This window comes from Somniosus microcephalus, chromosome 8 (genome assembly GCF_052327205.1).
Source record: "Somniosus microcephalus isolate GS21.2 chromosome 8, FLI_Smic_1.0, whole genome shotgun sequence".
Lineage (NCBI taxonomy): Eukaryota > Metazoa > Chordata > Chondrichthyes > Squaliformes > Somniosidae > Somniosus > Somniosus microcephalus.
Genome location: NC_140994.1, coordinates 177,139,071 through 177,162,785, shown reverse-complemented (window position 1 = coordinate 177,162,785; position 23,715 = coordinate 177,139,071). Strand labels below are relative to the sequence as shown.

The 23,715-nt window shown below is 43.8% G+C and overlaps 1 protein-coding gene across 1 annotated transcript in view; it reads right to left on the bottom strand.

The window, feature by feature from the left end:
• The window catches only part of atp6v0e1 (ATPase H+ transporting V0 subunit e1), a 32,291-nt gene extending 8,820 nt beyond the window's left edge, over window positions 1-23,471 (bottom strand). The window contains exons 1-2 of the mRNA XM_085995392.1: window positions 23,253-23,471; window positions 20,529-20,576 (exon numbers count right to left, since the gene is read on the bottom strand). Of these exons, the coding sequence (XP_085851518.1) occupies window positions 20,529-20,576; window positions 23,253-23,356 (152 nt within the window). The 5' untranslated portion in view covers window positions 23,357-23,471. The remainder of the gene's footprint in view (window positions 1-20,528; window positions 20,577-23,252) is intronic.
• Between the last annotated feature and the right edge of the window lie 244 nt (window positions 23,472-23,715).

Sequence of the window (23,715 nt, the reverse complement as noted above, 5' to 3'; positions counted from 1 at the left end):
AATACTGTTCCTCAGAATTTTTTCTGACAATTTGCCCGAGGTTAGGCTGACTGGCCTGTATTTACTCAGCCTATTCTTTTCTCCCTTTTTAAAAAATGGTACAATGTTAGCAGTCCTCCAGTACCACACCTGTAGCCAGAGAGGATTGAAAAATGATGGTCAGAGCCTCCGCTATTTCCTTCCTTGCTTCCCTTAACAGCCTGGGATACATTTCATCCGGGCCTGGCGATTTATCTATTTTCAAAGATGCTAAACCCCTTAATATTTCCCCTCTCACTGTTTATCTCATCTAATATTTCACCCTCTTCCTCCTGAACTACAATGTCTGCATTGTCCCTCTCTTTTAAGATGGAGCAAGGCAGAGGAGATTTGACAGATAATTCCAGAGTTCACAGCATGATGCCTGAAGCTGGGTTGGGAGGGGGGAGTGAAGATGGAGGAAGGAAAACAATGGCCAGAGTCCAGGTAGGTTCCAGTTCATTCATCGGTTTGCACTGGGTTAGCTGTGATAGGCATGACAATTGACTGAAGTGCCAGATTAGAATGGAATCAGGTTCAGCTGCTATGCCTTCCAGAATCAAATAGTTTGCTGGCTCTAAAGAATCCAAGTTCACTCACTTGGGCCAAATATATAAAGTAGTTAATTTACTTCAAGATGTACCAATGAGAACACAGATACACAGAGATTATGGCGTAGAGCCCTCACCTCCAATCATCGTACACTACAGCGTGGTTTTCAGTTGCCCAGCAACCGTCCAGTCTAACTGAGCTCAGAACTAAGTTGGTTTTTTTTCAGTTGTATACGTCACACTAGAACTATATCTGCCGGGACATAACATTGAAAAATGGGCTGATGGCTAAAGAGAAGTAGTGTTAAGAAGAACACAATAAGTATCAGTGATGAGAAGTGAATTAATGAAATTAATCTTGCCAGCACCAGTGCACTTGCTGAAATGGCTGGAGAGACAACGAATACTGACTCAACATGCGAATCTCAGCCTGTGAAGCAAAACGTTGACATCAGGCACAAAACAGAATCTATATTAAAGAGACGTAAATAAGATGAAAAGTATATCAAAATGGGATTTTCTTGGACTGGAGCCAGTGAATGCCTTCAGCCACAGTATGTGTTATGTGGTGAAGTTCTGTCGAATAACAGCCTAAAATCATCTCTTCTATGCAGACACTTGGAAACAAACCATGGAACACAAGGACAAACCACCTAAATTTTCAAGTGGACGCGGCCTTATACTTAGTGAGTCACAGAGCTGCAAAGTCAGGAAAACCTCACACCATAGCAGAGTAACTAATACTACCTGCGGCTGCAGACATGGTAAGCACTATGCTTGGAGAGAAGGCCCAAAATGTAATTCAGTTAGTGCCATTATCAAACAACAGTGTCACGTTGAATTAATGACATGGCCAATGATGTCCTAACTCAATTAGTGAACCGTGTCATTAGCAGCAGTATTTTGCTCTGCAGCTGGACCAATCCACAGACGTGGCAGGCTTAGCTCACCTTCTGGTGTACGTGCGGTACATTTATAAAGGTGCAATACAGGAGGATATTTTGTTTCGACAGTTGCTGCCAACCAGAACAACAGCTAAGGAGATTTTCTGGTTGTTTGACAGCTTCATAAATCAACATGATACCATCTGGTCACAATGTATTAGCATCTGCACCGATGGAGCAAAGTCAATGACTGGTAGGTGTAGTGGAGTAGTGACGTATCAGATCAGTAGCTCCCAATGCGATGTGAGTGCATTGCAGTATACATAGGGAAGCATTCGCTGCCAAAAGCATGCCTACAAACTTAAAGGAGGTGCTGGAAAATGCTGTGAAGATGGTAAACTTTTTAAAAGCTCAACCCTTGAATGCAGCATATTTTCTGCTCTATGTAATGAGATGGGAAGCTGTCACATGGCAAGGTCTTGGCACGTTTCTTTGAACTTCACTGAGAGGTCAAGTTATTCTTTACAGACCACCTATTCCTACTCTCTCACCGTCTGCATGACACGGCCTGGCTCTCACGGCTGGGCTACTTGTCAGATATATTCTCTCACTTGAATGAGCTACATTTAGGACTTCAAGGACTGAGTGCAACCATCTTCAATGATCAGGACAAAATTGAGTCAATGACAAAAAAGCTGGAATTCTGGGCTTGCACGGTGAAGGAAAACAACACTAATTTTCCCAACCATGCATGAATTCCTGACAATGAATGAACTACAGTTGCAGGACAGTGTTAAAGGTGACATCAAGCAACATCTCACTAAACTGGTGAGGCAATTACACGAGTACTTTCCCTCAATTGGAAACGTAAACAGCTGGGTCAACTACCCTTTCACAAATTTTTCTGCAGTACCCATGCTGCAAGACTTGTCAATAAAACAAGAGAACCTCCTGGACATTTCAACTAACGGCGGACTCACATAAGAACATAAGAAATAGGAGCAGGAGTAGGCCATACGGCCCCTCGGGCCTGCTCCGCCATTCAATAGGATCATGGCTGATCTGAATCTAGACTCACGTCCACTTCCCTGCCCTCTCCCCGTAACCCCTAATTCCCTTATCTGCTAGGAAAATGTCCATCTCCATTTTAAATTTATTTAATGTTGCAGCTTCCACAGCTCTCTGGGGTAGCAAATTCCATAGATTTACTACCCTCTCAGTGAAGAAGTTTCTCCTCATCTCAGTTTTGAAAGGGCAGCCCCTTATTCTAAGATTATGCCCCCTAGTTCTAATCTCACCCATCAGTGGAAACATCCTCACCGCATCCACCCGATCAAGCCCCCTCACAATCTTATATGTTTCGATAAGATCGCCTCTCATTCTTCTGAACTCCAATGAGTGGAGTCCCAACCTACTCAACCTTTCCTCATACATCAACCCCCTCATCTCTGGAATCAACCGAGTGAATCTTCTCTGAACCGCCTCGAGAGCAGGTATATCTTTTCTTAAATATGGAAACCAAAACTGCACGCAGTATTCCAGGTGTGGCCTCACCAATACCCTGTATAACTGCAGCAAGACTTCCCTGTTTTTATACTCCATCCCCCTTGCAATAAAAGCCAAGATTCCAGTGGCCTTCCTGATCACCTGCTGCACCTGCATACTAACTTTTTGTGTTTCATGCACCAGGACCCCCAGATCCCTTTGTACTGTAGCACTTTGCAGTTTCTCTCCATTTAGATAATAACTTGCTCTTTGATTTTTTCTGCCAAAGTGCATAACCTCACACTTTCCAACATTATATTGCATCTGCCAAATCTCTGCCCACTCACTTAGCCTGTCTATGTCCTTTTGCAGGTTTTTTATGTCCTCCTCACTCACTGCTTTCCCTCCCATCTTTGTATCGTCGGCAAACTTGGATATGTTGCACTCGGTCCCTTCCTCCAAATCGTTAATATAGATTGTAAAGAGTTGGGGTCCCAGCACTGACCCCTGCGGAACACCACTAGTTACTGATTGCCAGCCCGAGAATGAACCATTTATCCCAACTCTCTGTTTTCTGTTAGATAGCCAATCTTCCACCCATGCCAGTATATTACCCCCAATCCCGTGATTTCTTATCTTGATCAGTAATCTTTTGTGTGGAACCTTGTCAAATGCCTTTTGGAAGTCCAAATACACTACATCCACTGGTTCCCCTTTATCCACCCTGTATGTTACATCCTCAAAGAATTCGAGCAAATTTGTCAAACATGACTTCCCCTTCGTAAAACCATGCTGACTCTGTCCTATTAAATTATGTTTATCCAAATGCTCTGTTACTGTATCCTTAATAATGGACTCCAACATTTTGCCAACCACAGATGTTAGGCTAACTGGTCTATAGTTTCCAGCTTTATGTCTACTTCCCTTCTTAAATAAGGGTGTTACATTAGCAGTTTTCCAATCTGCCGGGACCTTTCCTGAGTCCAGGGAGTTCTGGAAAATAATCACCAATGCATCCACAATCCCTACCGCCACTTCTCTCAAGACTGAGTCCCAACAAAAGCAGTTGGTCGAGTTTTGGGTCCAAATGCGAACAGGGTTGCCAAATTGCCAGACAGGGCTGTCAAGGTTTTGATAACGTTTGCTTTAACTTTTGTGTGAAAGTAGATTTTCACTCATTGGGATGAAATCAAAGTACCATCAGCAGCTTTGTGGAGAAATAAACTTACGACTCAAACCATCACCTATCACTCCAAACATTATGCACCTATGCTCGAACAAACAACCTCATTTGACACATTAATGGTAAGAATAGTACTATTAAGCCATTGTTTAAGTTGTATGTGTATTATAATTTATACATTTTGTACAATGCTTGGGCATTAAAGAGGTTAAAATATTAAACCAGTAAGCTGGTAGGGGTACACGAGCAGCTGGCAGATCTGGAAGGGAGTACACAACAAGTAAAAGGTTGGGAACCTCTGGCCTAGAAAATGCATTCAAGTCTCTGAAACCAACAACCTCTAACTCAGTGGCGAGAGTTATACTAACTGAGCCAAGGCTGACACTCGTAAGGGAAGGGATAGAAAGGGGGGAAAATTTTAAACAGCAAAATCGGAGACTCTTCAATCGGATATAGTAATAAGTCATCGGTATCCTTTTTAAAAAAAAAAAATTTTAGAAGCAAGGGCATGACTAGTGCTACTTCATCAGTGCTAATGTACCTTCTCTCACCACATTTAAGAACCTCACCTACATCTGTACTGCACTTGTATGCTTCAGGTCAAAAGCTAATAACCCAAGAAAAATACTAGCTTTCTTTTATACAATTTAAATCCAGCAGTATGCAGGCCAACAAAAGGAACATTCTTTTACCACAAACCAGAGAAATGTGTGCAGCTGTATGCCTGACTTCCTGTGAATCCCAGCACAAGACCAGATTATAGATGGCTGGCTGCTACAGCAACACTGGAATCCAAATGAGGAGAACAAAATGTGAAGAATTCATTGATGAATCAGGAGCAAGTCTGCCCAGAATCTACAGCATTTCCTAAATTACATATTGACTAACAGACTATCCAACAGCAGTGTCTTTCATTTTTGTTTCACAACAGCCACTATGTGTTTCTCAAGTAACCAATTGTTATTTCTTTTCCACTTTCCCATTTTACCATAAATGGTTCTACTGTACAGGTCACACCAACTTTTCCAAAAATACCTATTAAAAGGTTTCACAATGAACTACACAAAGCAAATCATTGTGTTTTACATTACTCAGAACAGAAGAACATTGAGCAGTCTTTATCCTTTGTATCTCTGTTCATCCCAGCCCCTGAATCAATCATCCAACATCAATAGCAATGCAAGTTCAGGTATTGTGCAGATTTTGCTTTAATAACTTTTAGAATAACTAATGTAGAGTTCTCCAATTGCTTCATTCTCACACTACATAGGTAAAGTTAGTCTCTATTTTTAGCTGCATTATTTGATAATATAAATATGTAATTAAATTAAATTATATAAATTGTTTGCTAATGCTCTTGTGAAGTGCCTTGGGATGTTTTACTACATTAAATGCGCTGTTGTTGTATTATCAGGTACTGTACAGCCAGTTCTCTTAATATTCCTTCAATAACCAGAACACACAAACCAACCCCTTAAAAAGAAAAAATATCCTGGGCTTGTCCAATAGCTTAGCGATTGGTGACGTGATATCCCGGGTTTTTACCTCGAATTGCACTGAATTAGCTTCTCAGCATCTAGGAGAAAAGTGATCAACAACTTGCAAGCAGGAAGACATTTCAAGTACTTTAGTTACAGAAAAAAAAAGTGGATGCCAACAGTGGAGAAGGGATAAAGAGACACATGGATAGGGTTAGGGTGTGGGATCAAAGGCACAAAAGAGAAAGACTGAGGGCGTTTCTGAAAACAGGGAGGAAGATGGCAAGGCAAAAACATAGAAAAATATCCCAAGGACTTCACAAAGGCAGAATCAGACAAAAATGGATAAAGGAGATATTAGAAGGAGTGACCAAAAGTTTGGCCAGAGTGGGTTTTTAAAAAAAGGTCAAAGTTGGACAGGAAGATGGAGAGGCTGAGAGGACAGAATTCCAGAGCGTGGGCCTAGACGGTTGAAGGCATGGCTGCCAATAGGTATGCACAAAAGGCTAGAGTTGGAGGAATGGAAAGTACGGGTGGGGGGCTGTAGGGCCGGAGCAGGGCATGGCCATGTAAGGATTTAAAGGCGTGGACGAAAGGGAGAGGGTAACTGAGGAGAGGGAACCATTTACAATGTCACCTAGACCAATTACAAAAGTCCATAAGCTCTCAGTTTAAGGAACCAGTTGGTAGTGTATTAAAGCAGCCTACAGTTATCTTTGCTCCCCAAGATTATCCTAGAGTAGTGGGGGATGAATAGCTAAACCAGTTGTGCATTAGATATGCACAAGTCTCTGTTTGAAGAATGGACTCAGTCGAGTATATTTTTGTGGACTTTATGGGATTTTTCTGAGGGCATTTTCCCTGTGGTGGGATCGCCCTGTGCAGATGCATGGGGGGCTGGTTTGTTAAAACTCCAGAGAACGCATGGCAGTTGCCTGTGACAAAAGAACTGTCGGTCATCCGGAATGTATGGGTTCGCCCAACAGTCCTGGAAAAAGGAAGGGGGCCATTGAACTTGAACATTAGAAAGCCACTCTAATATGCAAAAGCACTCCTCACCTCCATCTCAGAAGAGAAGCAGAACAATGAACCCACTAGTCTAGCCAGCCGAAGAGGAGCCAGTTTTTCCCAACACAAAGACCAAAGATATGTCCCAGGCTTAGGGCCATTAATCCAATCACGGAATACTCATGGGTTCGATGATGACCCATCACTGATTAAGCACCGGAGTGCTTAGAAACAAAAACATTTTAAAGATTGGCGGGAAAGATAGGGGTAGCCAGACTCCTATAAAGATAGATCCTTTCCCACCATTCTCTCTCTCTCGCTCCCGCTCCAACAAGATCGACCTAACAAGAAGTACCAGAGAAGTCACCGAGCGGAGCGATCGAAACCGACCGCATGTGGGGGTAAGCATAGTCTCGAGTGTCCCAAGCCGGTAACCCGTGAGCTGTAAGGGCTCAGAGTTTTCTCAGAAGTGAAGTTTTTGGGCTATTCCGAGGGTGGGAGCTTCATTTGGTTCAGCCAGGTGAAGGGGCTTATGCGACTGGGTAATTCGTTGGTAGGGGTGGAATTAGAGTCCACCATAGCAACAAGAGAATTACTGCTTGTTATAGTCCTCAATTGTGTACTGTATGTATGTTGTTTGTAACCTGGATTGTTATTCTCCACAGAGACAGTGGTTTCGTTTAGTAGTGCATGTTTTAGCCAGTGTATGTTAGACCAAATAAATATAAGTTTGATTTTTCACCGAAGCATTCCTGTCCGTGACTTATTTCATTTACACTCAGAATAATAATTCCCGGGTATAGAACTTTTGTAAGGCGGGGGCGATTCGAACCGTCCGTCTAGCAATTGGGCTAGGATCAAAAACCGCTTACACCCCTGGGACTTGAGGAAGCAAACATGTTTAAAATCACCAAGGATGAGTCATCGTTCAGTACAGAGGCTGTAGGAGAAAAGGAGGATGGCTATCTCGGGGAGAAACTCAGGAAGGAGTTTGGGAGACAGGGTAGACAATGAGGATTTTGAAGAAGAGGTAAGAGGGGTGGAATATGGTTAAGGTGGCTGCAGGAGAAAGTGCCAGGATGGTTTGGGCAGGGATAAGTGACAGAAAGCACAGCCATGCAGGGATGCCTCAATAGGGGCAATGGTGTTGCCACTGGTGGGTCAAGTTTCAGTCAAAGCCACAATGTCAATACAATCGCCTACAATAAAGTTGTGGATGGCAGAAGCCTTGAATGGACTTTCTGGAGAGAAAGGGAAGTGATTATTGATCTGGAGGAAGAGTCTGAGACGGTGGTAGGTGGGGTCAGCAAGACAGAAAAGAAGTTGGCGAGATTAGTTCTTAGTGGATGTGCTGAGTGGCAGGTCAGCGAGAGGACGGAGCAGTTGGCATTGCTGCTCGTAAGGAGGCAGTAATGGGTATCTATTTCAGCCCTTTAGAAAGTGCCGAAGTGAGACAGAGGATAGCTGTGGGCTTATCCAACAGGGATTTAAGCCTGGAATAGGGGCAAGAGTAGAAAGGCAGAAGTACCCAAGTGGGGAGAACTGAAAGGTGGCATGACTGGCTGACGGCAGAGGAGAGAAGGCAGGAGAGAAAGGCCATGAGAAAAAAATAAGGGCAATAGAAATAATGGGTTTGGATCCAGTGCAACAGCCAAAACATGCATGCGAATGTACAAAGGGAACTCAGGTTATAGGCATGACAGAAATTAGGAGACATGTCCTTGTCATAAAGAACGGGGAGATGATATGAAAGAGTCCAAATGCAGCACTCCTTCAGTACGACATTGATGTGTCAGCCTAGGTCCTGGTTCACAGCCAATTCAGATCTTGCATATCGAGACATAACCGGTCAGGCCTCGAGGTAGCTGGCTGTCTTGGTGATCAAAGTAGCTCATCCGTGTTTTACAGCCGTCAAGACTCCAACATAGTTCAGTCATTAACATTTGCTCAAATATAATTAGTCACTGGAGGAAAAGCTACTATCCTTTCAAAGATGCACCTTCACTAGCTACAGTAGTTCATAACTGATTGCAGTCCTGACCTAGATGACATTGGTTTTTGCACTGGTGAATTTGCAATAGGTTCCAAAAGTAAATTATACTGACAAATACAGTAGTGTCGAGTGAAAATGGTACTAAAACAGTTCAATGCCACAAATGTGGCCTACAGTAGATAACTGAAGTAATAGCAGTAATGCTCATTCATTATATTATTCTGGAGTTTCATGGTAATATTGATTCAATGCATCTTTGCTGTTAAATCTGATTGACAGATCTATGTTCACAGGTTGAAGAAATAAATACCGCAGCATTTGGCTAGTTCCAATTCAACCTTTGAGCTTCATGTCGCAAAGGTGAACCAGAACTCTATGATGCGTAAAACCCATGAATGGCCTATAGCTTTAGTTAAGGAACTCTGAAAAAGAACCAAGAATCTCAAAGCGATTTATGCTGGACTTGAACAGCGTAGCATACCAGTGAAAGTTAAGTAATGTATTTGTATTATTACATCTGATTTTTTCTAAAAATGTACATATTGCAATAAATTGAAATTAGTTTTTAGCCTGAGCAATAGTGTCAACCACTGTAGCAGTTTTTGTCTATCAGAGATTTAGTAGACAGTTTTTCAATGTATACACCAAAGAGTTTATTTTTAGCCCTGTGGCAAACTGTCACCAACACTACAAAGAAAGAAAAGCAAAGAGAAAGAAAAAAAACCCCAAAAAGGCCAGAAAGAGAAACAAACAAAAGTGAAGAAAAAGGACAAAAAAAAAGACAAGAGGGTTATAAAGAGCGAGAAACGTCATACAAGAGGGTGATAAAGAGCTAGAAACTTTATATAGCACCTTGTCATGTCCTCAGGATATCCCAAAATATTTCACAACCAAAGAATTCCTAAAGTGCAATGATTAATATATACACAAGATATAATTACATTTTAAAGGAAGCTTAGAACACCTGAACAAAGAATTGAGGCATGGGGGAGAAATTCAGTATCGCCCCACTTGGGGCGCAATTATCGGCCGGGCGCAAAGGTTAGCGCCTGCCGCTAATTATCGCCTCCGACTGCAAACTTGGCTTTTATCGCCCTGGAGGTGATTGGAGCACTAAATCAGGCGCTACTCACCTCTCTTAAGGCGCAACGGTCGAGGAGCTACCTCAGAGTGTTGGCGAAACTCACGTGATGTCAGTCAGCAATGGAACACAGACACAATGGCGCCGGTCAGTTCTTAAAGGGGAGGGTTGATCTTGCTCTCCATCCACATCCTGCTCATTGCAGCCTTGAATCTCGGCCTGGAGAGACCTGTACATCAAATCTGCTGGAAAGAACAATGGAGAAGCCCAGGGAAAGAGCTCAGAGTGCAGCCCCCACAGTCTTCTAAATCGATACAAGGGCAAATCAAAATGAACCTGCAAAGTGCTGCTCAGTACCCAAAACTCCTTCACACAGCGTTGAATCTCTCCAGAAGTCTCTCTCTCTCTCTCTCAGAATGCGTGGTGCAAAAATGTCACCAACAAAAAAAGGCACGAAGCGGTCGCCTTTAAATAGCGCTCCCACAGTCCCTTCCTGACTGCAAAACGCTCCCCTCAACCTGTCGTTGCTAGCGGCAGGCGGCGCCACTCAATATCCGGTCCGGGGCGTTGCACACTCGACTGACGTCACGATCTGCCGGCGGCAGGAGATCGTGGCGGCAGTGTTGAGCGCCGCCGCAAAATGTCTAGTTAATTTCGTGAGCAGCGCAAACATCGCCACGCACGGGCACTAGTTGCTTTGCGCCCCATTAGTGCCCTCTTATGGTGCTAACGGGAGGCGCAAACCAACTGAATTTTTTCCCCCATACCATTTGGGTACCCTCTATGAACTCCCGGGATGCTTGAATGATCTGGAGGAATGAGACTGCAAATGGCGAATTCTGCTAAACTTTAGAAAATCAGTCTGTGCTATTCTTAGCATAAGCAAAATGAATAGGATGCAAGTCTTGAGTTGCTGACAAAACCAAATCAAAGCCAAAGAAAATGTCCTTGGCAGAACTTTCCAGAGGAATATGGCCTGGGCATGGTACATTGAGGACATCATTGCCAGAGCATCAGGCGTGCTAAGCCAATTGTGTGTCCTCTGTGCATGGAGTTTGCCCTAACACTTTCCTCAGTGTGCACAAAGCCTATATCCAATGCTGGAATATGGCCATCCAGCCTGGTGCACTACAAATCAGATACCGATTAAGAGGCTACAAACAATCCAGATACGAGTAATAACGACAGCAAATGGCCTGCTCAACCTATCTGCACATCTGTAGACTCCACTGAAGGAAAGAAAGGCCAAATCTCCAGCAGAGGCACCTGCACAAGCCAAGGACTAATCTGTCCATATCATTGCTGATAGATGGGCAGAACCTGCCCCGATACATTTGCAACACTGCACGCTCTGTAGGTCTGCAGTAGATGGCAGATCATAGCAACATTCAATCACAGAGAACTCATCAGAGGTCAGCTGAGCCAATGGCTTTGAAATCCAGGTAGTCAGAATAAATAGTTACAAATCCCAGAATCAGACATTAAAAAATCTAAAAATGGTAACAAGCCACAAACTATCGTTACCAATGTTACTAGAAGCTTAAAAGAAAGCCTAGGCTTGCCTATGGTGGCTTACTTTGTAGCGAGCCCAAAAAGGAGTGTATTCGAAAACTCAAATTTTACCTGCATAAAACAGGGCTTGGTTTCCTTTGTGTCAACTAGGAAATATTTGATTGGCCCAGTAATTCCGGTCCCAACGCTTGAGTACAGACGGGGTACTCACGCGTGGGCCCGTTGGAAGTGCCGGATTTCAGCATGCACAGCGCATGCGCGGAAAACCGGCATTTCCTCTCCTCTGAACCAAGGGGTTAAGAGGCGGTTCCCGTGTGACGTTTCAGGCAGCGCGTACGCGTTGAACTTCGTTTTTTTTGACAGGTTTGTCGGTGCGTGAAGGCCTCCACTTGTAAAAAGCAGACATAAGGACTTAGTTTTATAAGGTAAGTGGTCTAATAATTAAAGTTAGAAATTTTTTTCCACAGGTTTATTATTTTTAAAGAATTTACAGTAAGGTAAGTTAATTTTTGGACCCGATTTCTTGAAAAAAAAATGTTGGCAGAAATTTGAATAATTGTTTAAATTAGTTTTTTAAAGTTATTAATAGTTAATTTAATTATTGGAATTTTTTTTAACTTTTATTTAAAGTTTAAGTAGTGTTTTGGGCGCCCGTACTTTTCATGAGTTTGACAGGTCTTATGTCTAACTCATGAATGGACTTTTGTAAACTCCCATTGGTTGCCCAGTGCTCACGTGATCCCAGCCGGCTCATCGCACTAAGTACGCCACTGGATCACGCACGCACAGCGCACCGGGAGCTGAACCGGGCCACAGACCGGAAATCCAAGCAGGCCCAGTCTTCAAATGTCAGCGCGATATGCAAGTGTAGGTCGGGGGCTTGCACCTGCGGGAAGCCCCCGACCCGAATTTCTGGGCCATTATTTCATTTATTGCAAATCAATGCTTATAGAAGAAAAGCACCCCGGACGGGTACATGAGAGAAAAGGGAATAGAAAGATATGCTGAAAGGTCGCTAGAATGGGAGGAGACTCGTGGGGAGTATAAACACCAGCACAGGCAAGTTGGGCCAAATGGCCTGTTTCTGTGCTGTATATTCTATGTAATTCTATGTAACAGTTGACTGGGAACTGTCAGGTTGTACAGACACCAAATATTTTGAAAGTATTGGAATAGACAATCTAATGCACTAAAGAGAAATAGGAAGAAGAAAAGTTAATAATTTCCTACATGGACATTAGCTATACCTTCTGAAATATTTTACTGCTTTCAAGAAAATTCAGTTCAGTTCATAATACTAGGAGCACATAAAAGGATGCTATTAGTTATAGATCATGTTGATTTTTACTATAAACCATGCCTAATTAAAAACTGGTTTATCCCTTGTCTCTATTAATGCTTTAACATTTATGTCCTTGGGTCCTAGTATGTTGCACCGTTTAGCCATAAACTATTCAGTGTCAAAATTAGATCAAAATAATTGGGTATCTTCAAAAAGAAATCTACACACCAATTCTGGCTGAAGACTAAAGAACTGATTCTGTACTTCCTCTAGATGAACGACTTGCATCAATTTTGAAACATGATTCTTTTTAAAACTAAGCCATGGCCTTATAACTGGCATTTGCTCAAACTATGCATAGTAACTAATTCTGTAAAAAAACAAGTTTTTTTTTAGATCTTGGGTTCCTTGGAAGTGCCACACTTTTATTGGCAGTAGAAAATTATTTTAAATCCAAGTGACTTCATCACTCTCTGTACAGTCAATTTTGGGAGAATAAAGCCCAATTGCAATTACTACCCCAATAGATTAGCCAACCAAACATCAACCAGGAACTGAATTAGGGGCCTTTCTGGTCTCTGACTCAGCAGTACACCACATAGTGCAATTTCCACAAGCCATGCCATCACGCAGCCCTCTGCTGCTTTTAAATATCAGATGTATTAACTTCTACATACTGCAAAAAAGTGCCATTTTGAGGGGGGGGGGGGGGCGCAAAAAGAATGGTCTATTCATGTTCAGGGTAGTTTACCTATATTATTTAAAAATGATCTTTTGATATTAGAATCAGCATGCTTCATTGAATTATAAGGCAGTACAGTACTATAAAAGATCAATTACATTAAGTCCCAGAAAATTCAACTGCGGTTTGTTGGGTTACATTCAAGACAGCAAAGCCATGTTGGACAGCACAATAGCACAAGCAGTAGTTAATGTGCAATGACACAAACGTGACAAAAGTGAGGCCCCTGTAGGATCAATGCTCAACTCCGTCAAGTAGTGTGGTACCAAGTTATAAATTCCTTTTATACTGCCATCATTTTAGTTCAGATTCTGAGAATGGCGTATATGAACTGGCTTCCTCATCTCAACAGACTTGTAGAACCCCCTCAGATTGTAGGAGACGTGATCCACGAGCTGGTTTCTGGCATTTACACTGCTAAATCCATCTCCCTTATCCTGGCGCTGTACTCTTTGATGTGGATTTTTTGCACTTTAGTCTCAATAGAGGGTAAAGATCCATAGGAGTGTTTCCACAGGTGACTCCATGCTGCCTACCCTCCCCCCCAAAAGCTCATTATAACTGAAATAAACTAAACAGGTCAGTTTGGTCAAAACAAATTTGAAGGCACCTTAATCTTTTTGCATAGTTTGAGATATTGGGATAAGTTTCTATTTCATTTTCATTGCCATCTTTGATATAGTAACCCCTAGCGAAACACTGGCATCCTGTACAGGTTTAATTTTCACAGCCTTATTTGAATATCCTGGTCCAAAATCTCTATTTAATCTGCTCAAGCTATATTGATCAATAGTCTTCAGCCTGCTCAGTACAACGATTTATAACAAATGGAACCAGAGGATTTACAAAGTTGAAAATCTGGCATAGCTCCAACATGGGATCAATTGAAATCACTGAACTGACGAGTAGAAAGGTCAAATATGTGGGATAGCTGATCCAGGTCTTTCACTGATCAGACACAAAAGATATTTAAATACAATGACTTAAAGGAAAACTTCAGGGAACCTTGACTTCACACAACAAATACTACCCATGAAAACACAACGCTAAAAAGTGGCAAATGCAGAAAAATGGAGTTAAAAAAAAGCAACTTCACACTTTGACCGTTATCACAATTCCTTGCTGCGATACAATCAGCTGCTTTGGCAGAGATCTGGGAGAATGTTATCTACCCAGCCTCAGGAGATACTTTGCACAAGATCTTTATTGGGGAGAGGTGGGGGGGGAAATGCTCCATTAGCTGGTTTACTTCCAACTTGGACTGACTGCCTCGTCAATCTAACTGAACCAGCAGTAAGGCTCCAGTCAGAGCATGAAAACATCGTTTTTCCCCCTATGGTTTGGCTGATTTTACTTGTACTCTAGCCAAATGCATTTATAAATAGAAAATTCTATGCGAACATTTGACTATTAAACTATTTTTTTCAAAATGCATGATACAATGTTAATACTTTATAGTGCCACCTGCTGGTCCATTTCAATGCTCTAAACATGCAGATCTAAAAAAGGTATAATGAAGTTAGCCAAATCTATAAATATTCCACATTTTAAAATAAACTGATTTGTCAGCAAAGTAACCATTTGTAGGCAATGTCACAGTAAAAACTTTACTACGGGCTGACTACCAGGAAACACTTACCACTAAAAGACTAAAAACCCAAGAATTGAGAAATAATCCAGGCCCCATGATCTTCAGCTGATGATATACATGTTCCTTATTCTGACCACTACCGCTTTCATGAAGTGACAAAGGCCAGGAATTTGCAGTTGTAATGACAGCAAAATGGTCAGCGTTCACCATCATTACAACCGTGAAACTGACAGCAACTTCTGGCGTCTGCACATGTGCAGTTAAACGCGGAAATCCAGAATTTGCTGTCAGTCATTCCCTGCTCCTCTACAGGGCGTGCTGTTGAACTCCCCGCAGCTGGCAATCAATTGAAATCACTGAACTGATGAGAATTTAAACTTTTAGGCTCTAATATCACTGTTAACTTTTTCAAGGGTTTTTAAGCCTTGTTGAATGAGGTGTAACTGGGTTTTAAAACGTACGGAGTCATAATTACTGCTGAACAACCGTTCTGGCCCTGAAAAACTAATTTTATATTTGTGGACTGTCAAATTTGTCCATTATGAGAAAAATTCCATGGCTTTTAATATAACTTTTTTTTTTTTAAGTTTGTTTCTATTTCAGCTTCTACCTTAATCCCATGTGTATGTTCCAATCTTTATTTCGCTCTCTGTAAAATTATTAAAAGTGAAGGACAATCAGTGCATTTTACTTCCTGGTTTGCTCTGAGAATTCTTCAATGTGATTGGCTGCTTAGCCAGCTTGATGACATCACAGTTGCTGGACGCTGGAGATCCCCATGACTTGGTGCCAGAATGAAATTAACATCGGGAAAGGTGAAATCCATGCCAGAGATCGCTAGATCTTTGTGGGCAGCTTTCTTCGATGTCAGTGGCGAGCGCCACCACTTTGTCGCTGACCGCAAAATCCGTGCCAATATGTTTGGCAGGCAATAGTGGGTGATACTGTTGAAATTTATTGCAAGGATCTGTAACACGACATGATCAGATTTGCATTCTGCAATTAAAACTTGTGTGCACTCCTTTCCTTATATAAAATAAGTTACGTAACCAATCTCATCAGAACTAAAAACATTATTGCATTTTTTCACCAATGCTAGCAACTAGTAATTGTCTAGTAGGAATTAACCTACAGCATTGACTACACTCAACAACTTAGATTTATATAGCACTTTTAAAGCAGAAAAACACCAAAGGCACTTCAGAGGTGTAATCAAGTGCAATCAATATAGTTTTGAAGTCATCACTATTGTAAAGTTGATGACGATGGCTCAAGGAAAGAGCAGTTATACCCACACAGTACTAAATGTCGAAGAAAATGATGCAGATATTATCCATATGATGAAGGTACTTAATCATTATGGATTTATGGAAAAGGGTGTCAAAGATTAAGATACCAAGTTAGGTCCAATTCCACATCAGGTATGTTCTTTGGAGTCCACCTCAATAAGAGAATCTAATATTGCCAAAGAACAGCTGTCCTTCCTGCAACGTTTGTAAGTGTATGGGGGGAGAAATGAGTTTTAAAAAATTCCATTGTGCTAACCCACCTCAAAACAAATACACGGAATCATCATTCCAATTGTTTATGCTGATAACACAGCCTAACCAACTCTGACTTAATAACAGTACAGACCTGGACAGAACCAGATACCTTTCAGTTTATCTGGTAGAAAGCAGCATGGCAAGTTCCAAGATCAGTGTTATTTACCAGATTACGAAAGAATACAAGTAATCAAGGTTCCATAAAACTATTTACACAGCAAGCCTTTTCTAGTTTGACATTTGTAATGTAAACTTCCAGACTTAGTAATAGGACAGTCACCAGACAATGCCAGTATTGCCAACTGCCTCAAATCAGGAGACAAACTCTTAAAAATCATGAGATTTGGTATAAAAATCAGTTGCTATTTTTTCAAACATAAACCAAATAGATTGACAGCTGATTTATAAACCTCATTAGTGGCTTTATTTAATCTCGATAAGGTCATACAGCTCTTTACAAAAAATATGGGGCTGGAATTTGCATTGGGTAATAATGACGAACAGCGTTCGCCATTATTACCCCTCTGAAACTGACAGCAACTTCAAGATGTAGCGCATGCGCATCTAAACGTAGAAAACCTGAAGTTGCTGTCAGTCATTCACTCCTCCGACACAGGCTGCGCTGTGGCCAATGTTCACTTTAAGCTGCGTGACCGCGCAGCCAACTTTTCAAAGCAAAAACCTCGCATGCGCGGTATTTTGAAGGGGTCGCACAATACCAAGAAAAACGGGGAACATTGCCAGCTGTGGTGGGCGGAGGGGGCCACAGCCAATCAGTGTAATCAGTGAAATAGATGAAAATTTGGGCTTTTCCGTGGTAATATCACTGTTAAATAATTAGATGTTAAATGTTAGGCCTATTGGATTAGGTGGAACTGGGGTTTTAACAGCGTACTGACTGGTAAACAAATGTTATCGCCCTGAAAAACTAATTTTAATTTTGTGCAGTGTCAAATTTCTCCATTATGATAAAAAAGTACAATTAAAAATAAAGCTTGTTCAGGATATTTCAGGTTCTACCATATCCCCATGTGAGAGCACCAATCTTTGTTTTGCTCTCTAACATTTTTTTAAAATCAGGATATGAGCAGGTTCTCATTTCCTGCTTTCCCTGTGTGAGAATTCAGCAATGTAATTTGGCTGCTTAGACAGCTTGTTGACATCACAGCAGATTGCGCTAGGGAATTACTACATTGCATTGAAATCACTTACGCGTCGAAAAAGGTAAACTTCTCGCCACAGAGATCGCGAGATCTCTGTGGGCTGCTTCCTTCAGGGCCTTTGCTTCGCCATTGACCTGCAAACTCTGGGCCAATATTACTGCATCTGAAGATGCTTTACAAAAAACTTAAAATTCTACCCATTATCACCACCCTTCAACTGGTGCACAACACAACCACCACATAATGCAGTCCCTGCAACTGCCAACCAAGGGCAAGTCTTTGGGGGGGGGGGGGGAAATCAAAAACACCTTCCCATGGAGACAGGAGTCACGATCACCCCCAGTGAACATTGATGTGATTGGCGATGTGAAAACTTTTATCTTCACTTCAGCTGAAATGTAACCCTACAGGTTCAGCAACATGCCTGTTGAATACTTCCTGGAGTGGGATTAGGCTCGGTGGCTCCTATTGGGAACACTGGCACCATTTCAGATGTAACCCTCCACTGCCCGGCTACTCACTGCACAGCTGCTGAGCGTTTCAGGGTTTTTTTCCCCTCCCACTCTGCTGTCTGCACGGACCCCAGATTGAGAACCACTGGATTATTCTTCCATTATCCAAATACATGGGAGGGCTGCTGTCATATCCAATTAGCAAATTACAACAATTCTGATTGACCTTGGGCAATGCTACATTACTGGGATATTGGCATATAAAGTCATTTCAGTTAACTGGGTGTGTGGGCTTACCTACGGGAATGATTTTTGTCACTGAACTCAAGAAAACCATCTGGTGCAGCCTAAAAACTTGGAACACCCTTCTCTTTCCTGTCACCCCATCAATCTGTCTCCTCCCACCCTTTGTTTCTCTCCCATTTCTTTCTCCCCCTTGCCTCTGGTCTTGCTCCCCAACCCCTCTGGTTTCTCTCTTCGGCCCCCTTCTCCATTCACTCTCCCTCAATCGCTCTCCCCACCTTTTGCCCACTACCTCGCAGGTTTCTTTCTCTCATCTGTCTCCACCCTTCCTCTTTTCCCACTATCTCTTGCCCTCGGTGTCTACTCCTCTCTCTACCTGCTCAGGCTCTTTCTCTCTCTCTCTCCCCCAATCTCTGCGACACTGTTCTCCTCCTTCCCCTCTCCCGCCCCCACCCTGTCAATCTCTTCCTTTCGCGATTCCATCCCTCTTTCTTCCCCCTCCACTGGTCTTGATCGCTTGCCCCCTCTCCTGCATCTCGTCCTCTCTCCGTACACCCATCTCTCCCATTCCTCTCTCTCTACCTCCATCTGTCGCCCATTCTTCTCTATATTCCCTTTTCTCTCTCTGCATCAATCTTTCCTCACCTCTTTTCCTGTACCTTCATCTCTCTCTCCCATTCCTCTCTGTACCTCCATCTCTCTCCCCATCACTCTTCCACATCTCTTTCCCTATCTCTTTTCCTGTACCTTCATCTCTCTCTCCCTATTCCTCTTTGTACGCCATCTCTCTCTCTCCATCACTCTTCCCCATCGTGCTCTCTCTCTGTACCTCCATCTCTTTGCCTATTCCTCTCTGTGCCTCCATCTCTTTCTCCGTCATTCTTCCCCAATCTCTCGCTCTCTACCTCCATCTTTCTCATTCCTCTGGCTGTACCACACGTCGCTGTCACTCTCCATCTCTCCTCCCCCCACCCTCACCAGATCGCACTGCCCAACTCAGCCGAACAGCTAGAACAATGGCTGGACCTTGTGCCACCACACCTCCCGGGGCAGCTTCCACACAATGAGCTCCATCATCCTTGCCGTGCGGGCGGATGATCAGTACCGTCACAACGCAGCTCGGCCTGGGAAAGGGAGAAATGCAGAATCGCAGCCTGACCCCAACCGCCCCCGATTCACAAAATGGTGGCCGCAGCACTGCCTTCCTTGCTCATCCATTGGCTACTCCCCGTCACTTTGCTTTGAGATTGGTTCCCTCTGCTGTCAGTTAATTGCCAGACCTGTGAACAGCTGTCAAAGAATCTTACAGCTGATTGACCTTACCAAACCCACGTGTCCCAGAGCAGCCAATCACCAGGAGGCGTAACGAGGATTAATAAAGTCGGAAAAAATCATGAATTTTCATAGTTAAATCGCAAGATCGCGAGTTGGGGTAAATTTTCATTAAAAATCGCATGTCTCGCGATTAATTAGTGAGATGGCATTACTGGAATGCTTATAGTCAGAACAGAGCAAAATCTCACATCAGCATCGACGCTTGAAACTTCTTCCTTTTTAACTCTGTTTTGGTAGGGTGGAAGGTATTTGTATATTATTCTATGCAAGGTAGCAAGTTTTTCAGGATATAGTACATGCAGAAAAACTTCAGGATGTATCTCTCCCCCATCACCAAATAAATTGGAAACAGCAGCATGACCAATATAAAATTCAGAAATGTTGTTTTAATTGTGATACCTGTTTTTTCTTAGAATATACTGACATCCAAGCTGCGCACAGTAATCTGCAAGGTCCCCGCAGGCCGGTCACAAGCTTTTACACTGGAACTACCGCGCATGCGCAGAAATTTAAAGGGACCGCGCATCGAAAGGAACAAGCTGCGCAGAACAAAGCGCAGCTTACAAGGAACATTGCGGACATCACCTTTCACACTATTGATTTCTCATATTAAATATATGTGTTAGCCCTAATGTTAGCATCAAGGTTTTAGGTTTTTGACCTCCAAGCAGCACTTTCAAAAGCAACAGAGCAGCCTTCTATCTACACTTCTATCATTATGGTAAAAGCTGTAATTCACTTCCAAAGACAGAAGAGATTTAAAACTTTAGTTTAAAAAAAACTGAAGATGATGATGAACTAGTTAAAAGTGAATGGTGCCCATAAACAGTTATGTTCAAAACAGATCACACGTTGGGTAAAGCAGAATTTCTGAATACAATGTTAATTGCTACTTTTAATTTGTTTTATTAGAGCTAAAGCATCTGTTCACACTGTACTTGAAACACATCCTTCAGCAGGAATCATGATTTGTTTATACTTACAAAAGGTAGCAGCAAATAGCACTTGTCACCAGCATAGTGTTAATGACACTGTGGAAGAAAATAGAATATTTTAATACATCATTCATATTCTTTTTTTAAAAATGAGCATTTTTCCCCACCAGAGGCTTCAGCTGTTTAACTAGCTAATACCTTTTCCCAGCAACAAAAATACCAAGCAAAACAAATTAAAAGCATTTTATGAACATTTCCATTCAGTGCCGCTTTTTTTGTTGCAAAAACACTTACCAGATTACAGGATAAATTATGCTGTGTACACGATGAGCATCAGGTCACATCCCAGTACCCCAGTGAAATTCATTCAATTTTACTACATTAAATGAATACCAGTTAAAAATGCACACTAAATGCTGCAAATTGCATGTCATTTCTATGCCAAAAATCATTACCCTTCCTCCTCCTTAAGCTATCAAGTTTTTCCATCAATATATTCAAATTACTGAGTGATATTCTTAGTTCAGTGTTACAATATCATAATACACAAGATGTGCTATTCCCTTGCAACATGCAATGAAATAAATCCTAACTACTTTTGTTCAAATCATGGTTTGACTGCAGAAATCTGCTCTTCACACGTGTACTGCAGTAATACTGTAAGCAAAGTAATACTGTATAGTACAACACCTGCAATTGTATCAGACATGGCTTTATCACTAATACAATAGCAAAATACTGAGGATGCTGGAAATCTGAAATAACAACAGAAAATGCTGGAAATACTCAGGTCAGGCAGCATCCGTGGAGAGAGAAAAACAGTTAACGTTTCAGGTTTGCGACCCTTCAGACCTGAAACGTTAACTCCGTTTTACTCTCTCCACGAATGCTGCCTGACCTGCTGAGTGTTTCCAGCATTTTCTGTTCTTATTTATGGTTTTATCACTGCCCAGATACAAGACTGAATTAAGAACATATTTGAAAACAAAAAAATTATCAAAGTGACAGACTCAGTTTCAAAGTCTTTTATGAAACTGAACCAGTAATTAACATAATGAGCAGAATGCGTGCTTATGTCACTCTCTCCCCCTTCCTTGATACAGGGTCAGTCCTTCCACTTCCCAAAGAGCAGGGTCCTTTCCCCTTTCACTCACTCAACTGCTACTCCCTCCCTCCCTCCAGGCATGGCATGTCTGTCTCTTTCACTTTTCTCACTCCCACATCACCATGTCAGACTCTAACAATCCCCTCTACCCTTTACCCCTCCCCGAACTTACTCACATCATCAAAGCAGGATGCTGCTTCTAACTTCTTCTGTCTCTCTCTCTAGTCCCAAAATAAGTTGGGTCTCTCTCCCTTCCCAAAATAGGGGAAATGGTCTCCCTCTCCAAAACAGGATGGGTCACTATCGCTCTTCCTTTCTCTCCCTTGCCTAAACAGGGCGGGCATCACTCCCTCACCTAAACAAGATGAATGCTCCCTCTAATTTATTTTTTCCTGCGTGGGCCCTTTAAATTTACTGCGCGGCCGCTCACTTCCAGCGCAAACGCGGGTGAGCAGCCTGCGCAGGACCTCACGATTGGTGCGTGGCTACACACCTTAGGGGGAACATTGAAGGGGCGCCCCCCTCCCCTCGCCCAAACAGGGCGGGCAACCCTCACCCCTCATCCAAACAGGGCGGGCGGGCAATCCCCTCACCCCTCGCCCAAACAGGGCGGGTGGGCGAACCCCCCAACCCTCACCCAAACAGGACGGGCAACTCTCACCCCTCACCCAAACAGGGCGGGGGGGGGCGACCCCCCTCCCTTGGCTCAAACAGGGCGGGCAATCCCCTCACCCAAACAGAGCGGGTAGGCAAACCCCCCACCCCTTGCCCAAACAGGGCAGGCGACCCTTACCCCTCGCCCAAACAGGGCAGGGGGCAACCCCTTCCCCTCGCCCAAACATGGCAGGGGGCGACCCCCTCCCCTCGCCCAAACATGGCAGGGGGGTGACCCCCTCCCCTCGCCCAAACATGGCAGGGAGGCGACCCCCTCCCCTCGCCCAAACAGGGTAGGCAACCATCACCCCTCGCCCAAACAGGACAGGCAGGCAACCATCACCCCCTTGCCCAAACAGGACAGGCGGGCGAACCCTACCCCTCGCCCAAACAGGACAGGCAGGCAACCATCACCCCCTTGCCCAAACAGGACAGGCGGGCGAACCCTACCCCTCGCCCAAACAGGGCGGGCGTGCGAACCCCCCCCGCCCCTCGCCCAAACAGGGCAGGCGTGCGAACACCCCACCCCTCGCCCAAACAGGGCAGGCAACCATCACCCCCTCGCCCAAACAGGGCAGGCGGGCGAACCCTACCCCTCGCCTAAACAGGGCGGGCGTGCGAACCCCCCACCCCTCGCCCAAACAGGGCAGGCGTGCGAACCCCCCACCCCTCGCCCAAACAGGGCGGGCGTGCCAACCCCCCACCCCTCGCCCAAACAGGGCGGGCGAACCTCCCACCCTTCGCCCAAGCAGGGCGGGCGAACCTCCCACCCCCTCGCCCAAACAGGGCAGGTTTCTTTCGCATCCTCCCCTCCCAAGAGCAGAGTCTCTCTTCCCTCCATACCCCCTGCAGTGCGGGTTGTGCCCCCCTAACCGAGGGGTTCCCTTCCCCAGGATCACCTCGGGAGCCTGGTGACTGTGACGCACATTCCGCCCCGTGTGAAGGACGCCTGAGCTTCTGGTCATCGTCCTCCGCTCGCCCTTAGCCCTCCTCCCACTGTCGCCAAGGCTCACCCTCTATTTGGTCCTTTAGGGATAAACCAGGGCACAATGCCGCCCACGACACCCCAAAACACGGTGAGGACGATGATGGGCACCATCAGACCGCTGTAACCCATGGCGCAGGCACGAATTGGTCTCCAACCGACAACGCCACCCGTCTCCCGGAAACCAGATCACCGGAAGTGACGATGGATGTGCAGCACCGCCCCGTCACGTACTCAACACCCGCCAGAAGGAGCCGGATGTCACAAGCAGGCTGTACGCTGAAGGCAGTGTTCGACAGGGGGGCTTTGTAAGGGTTGAACGTGTACACTGATGCTCAATATGATTGAATAGCAAGTTTGATTTCCCCCAGTCTGGAACAGGACAAAGCTTCTGCCAACGAGATCCAGCAAAATCGGATTGACTTGGTTGACAACTCAATGTCCTGGTGTTACATCACTGTTGTAATGTGGATAGTGGTCCTAAACTGTGG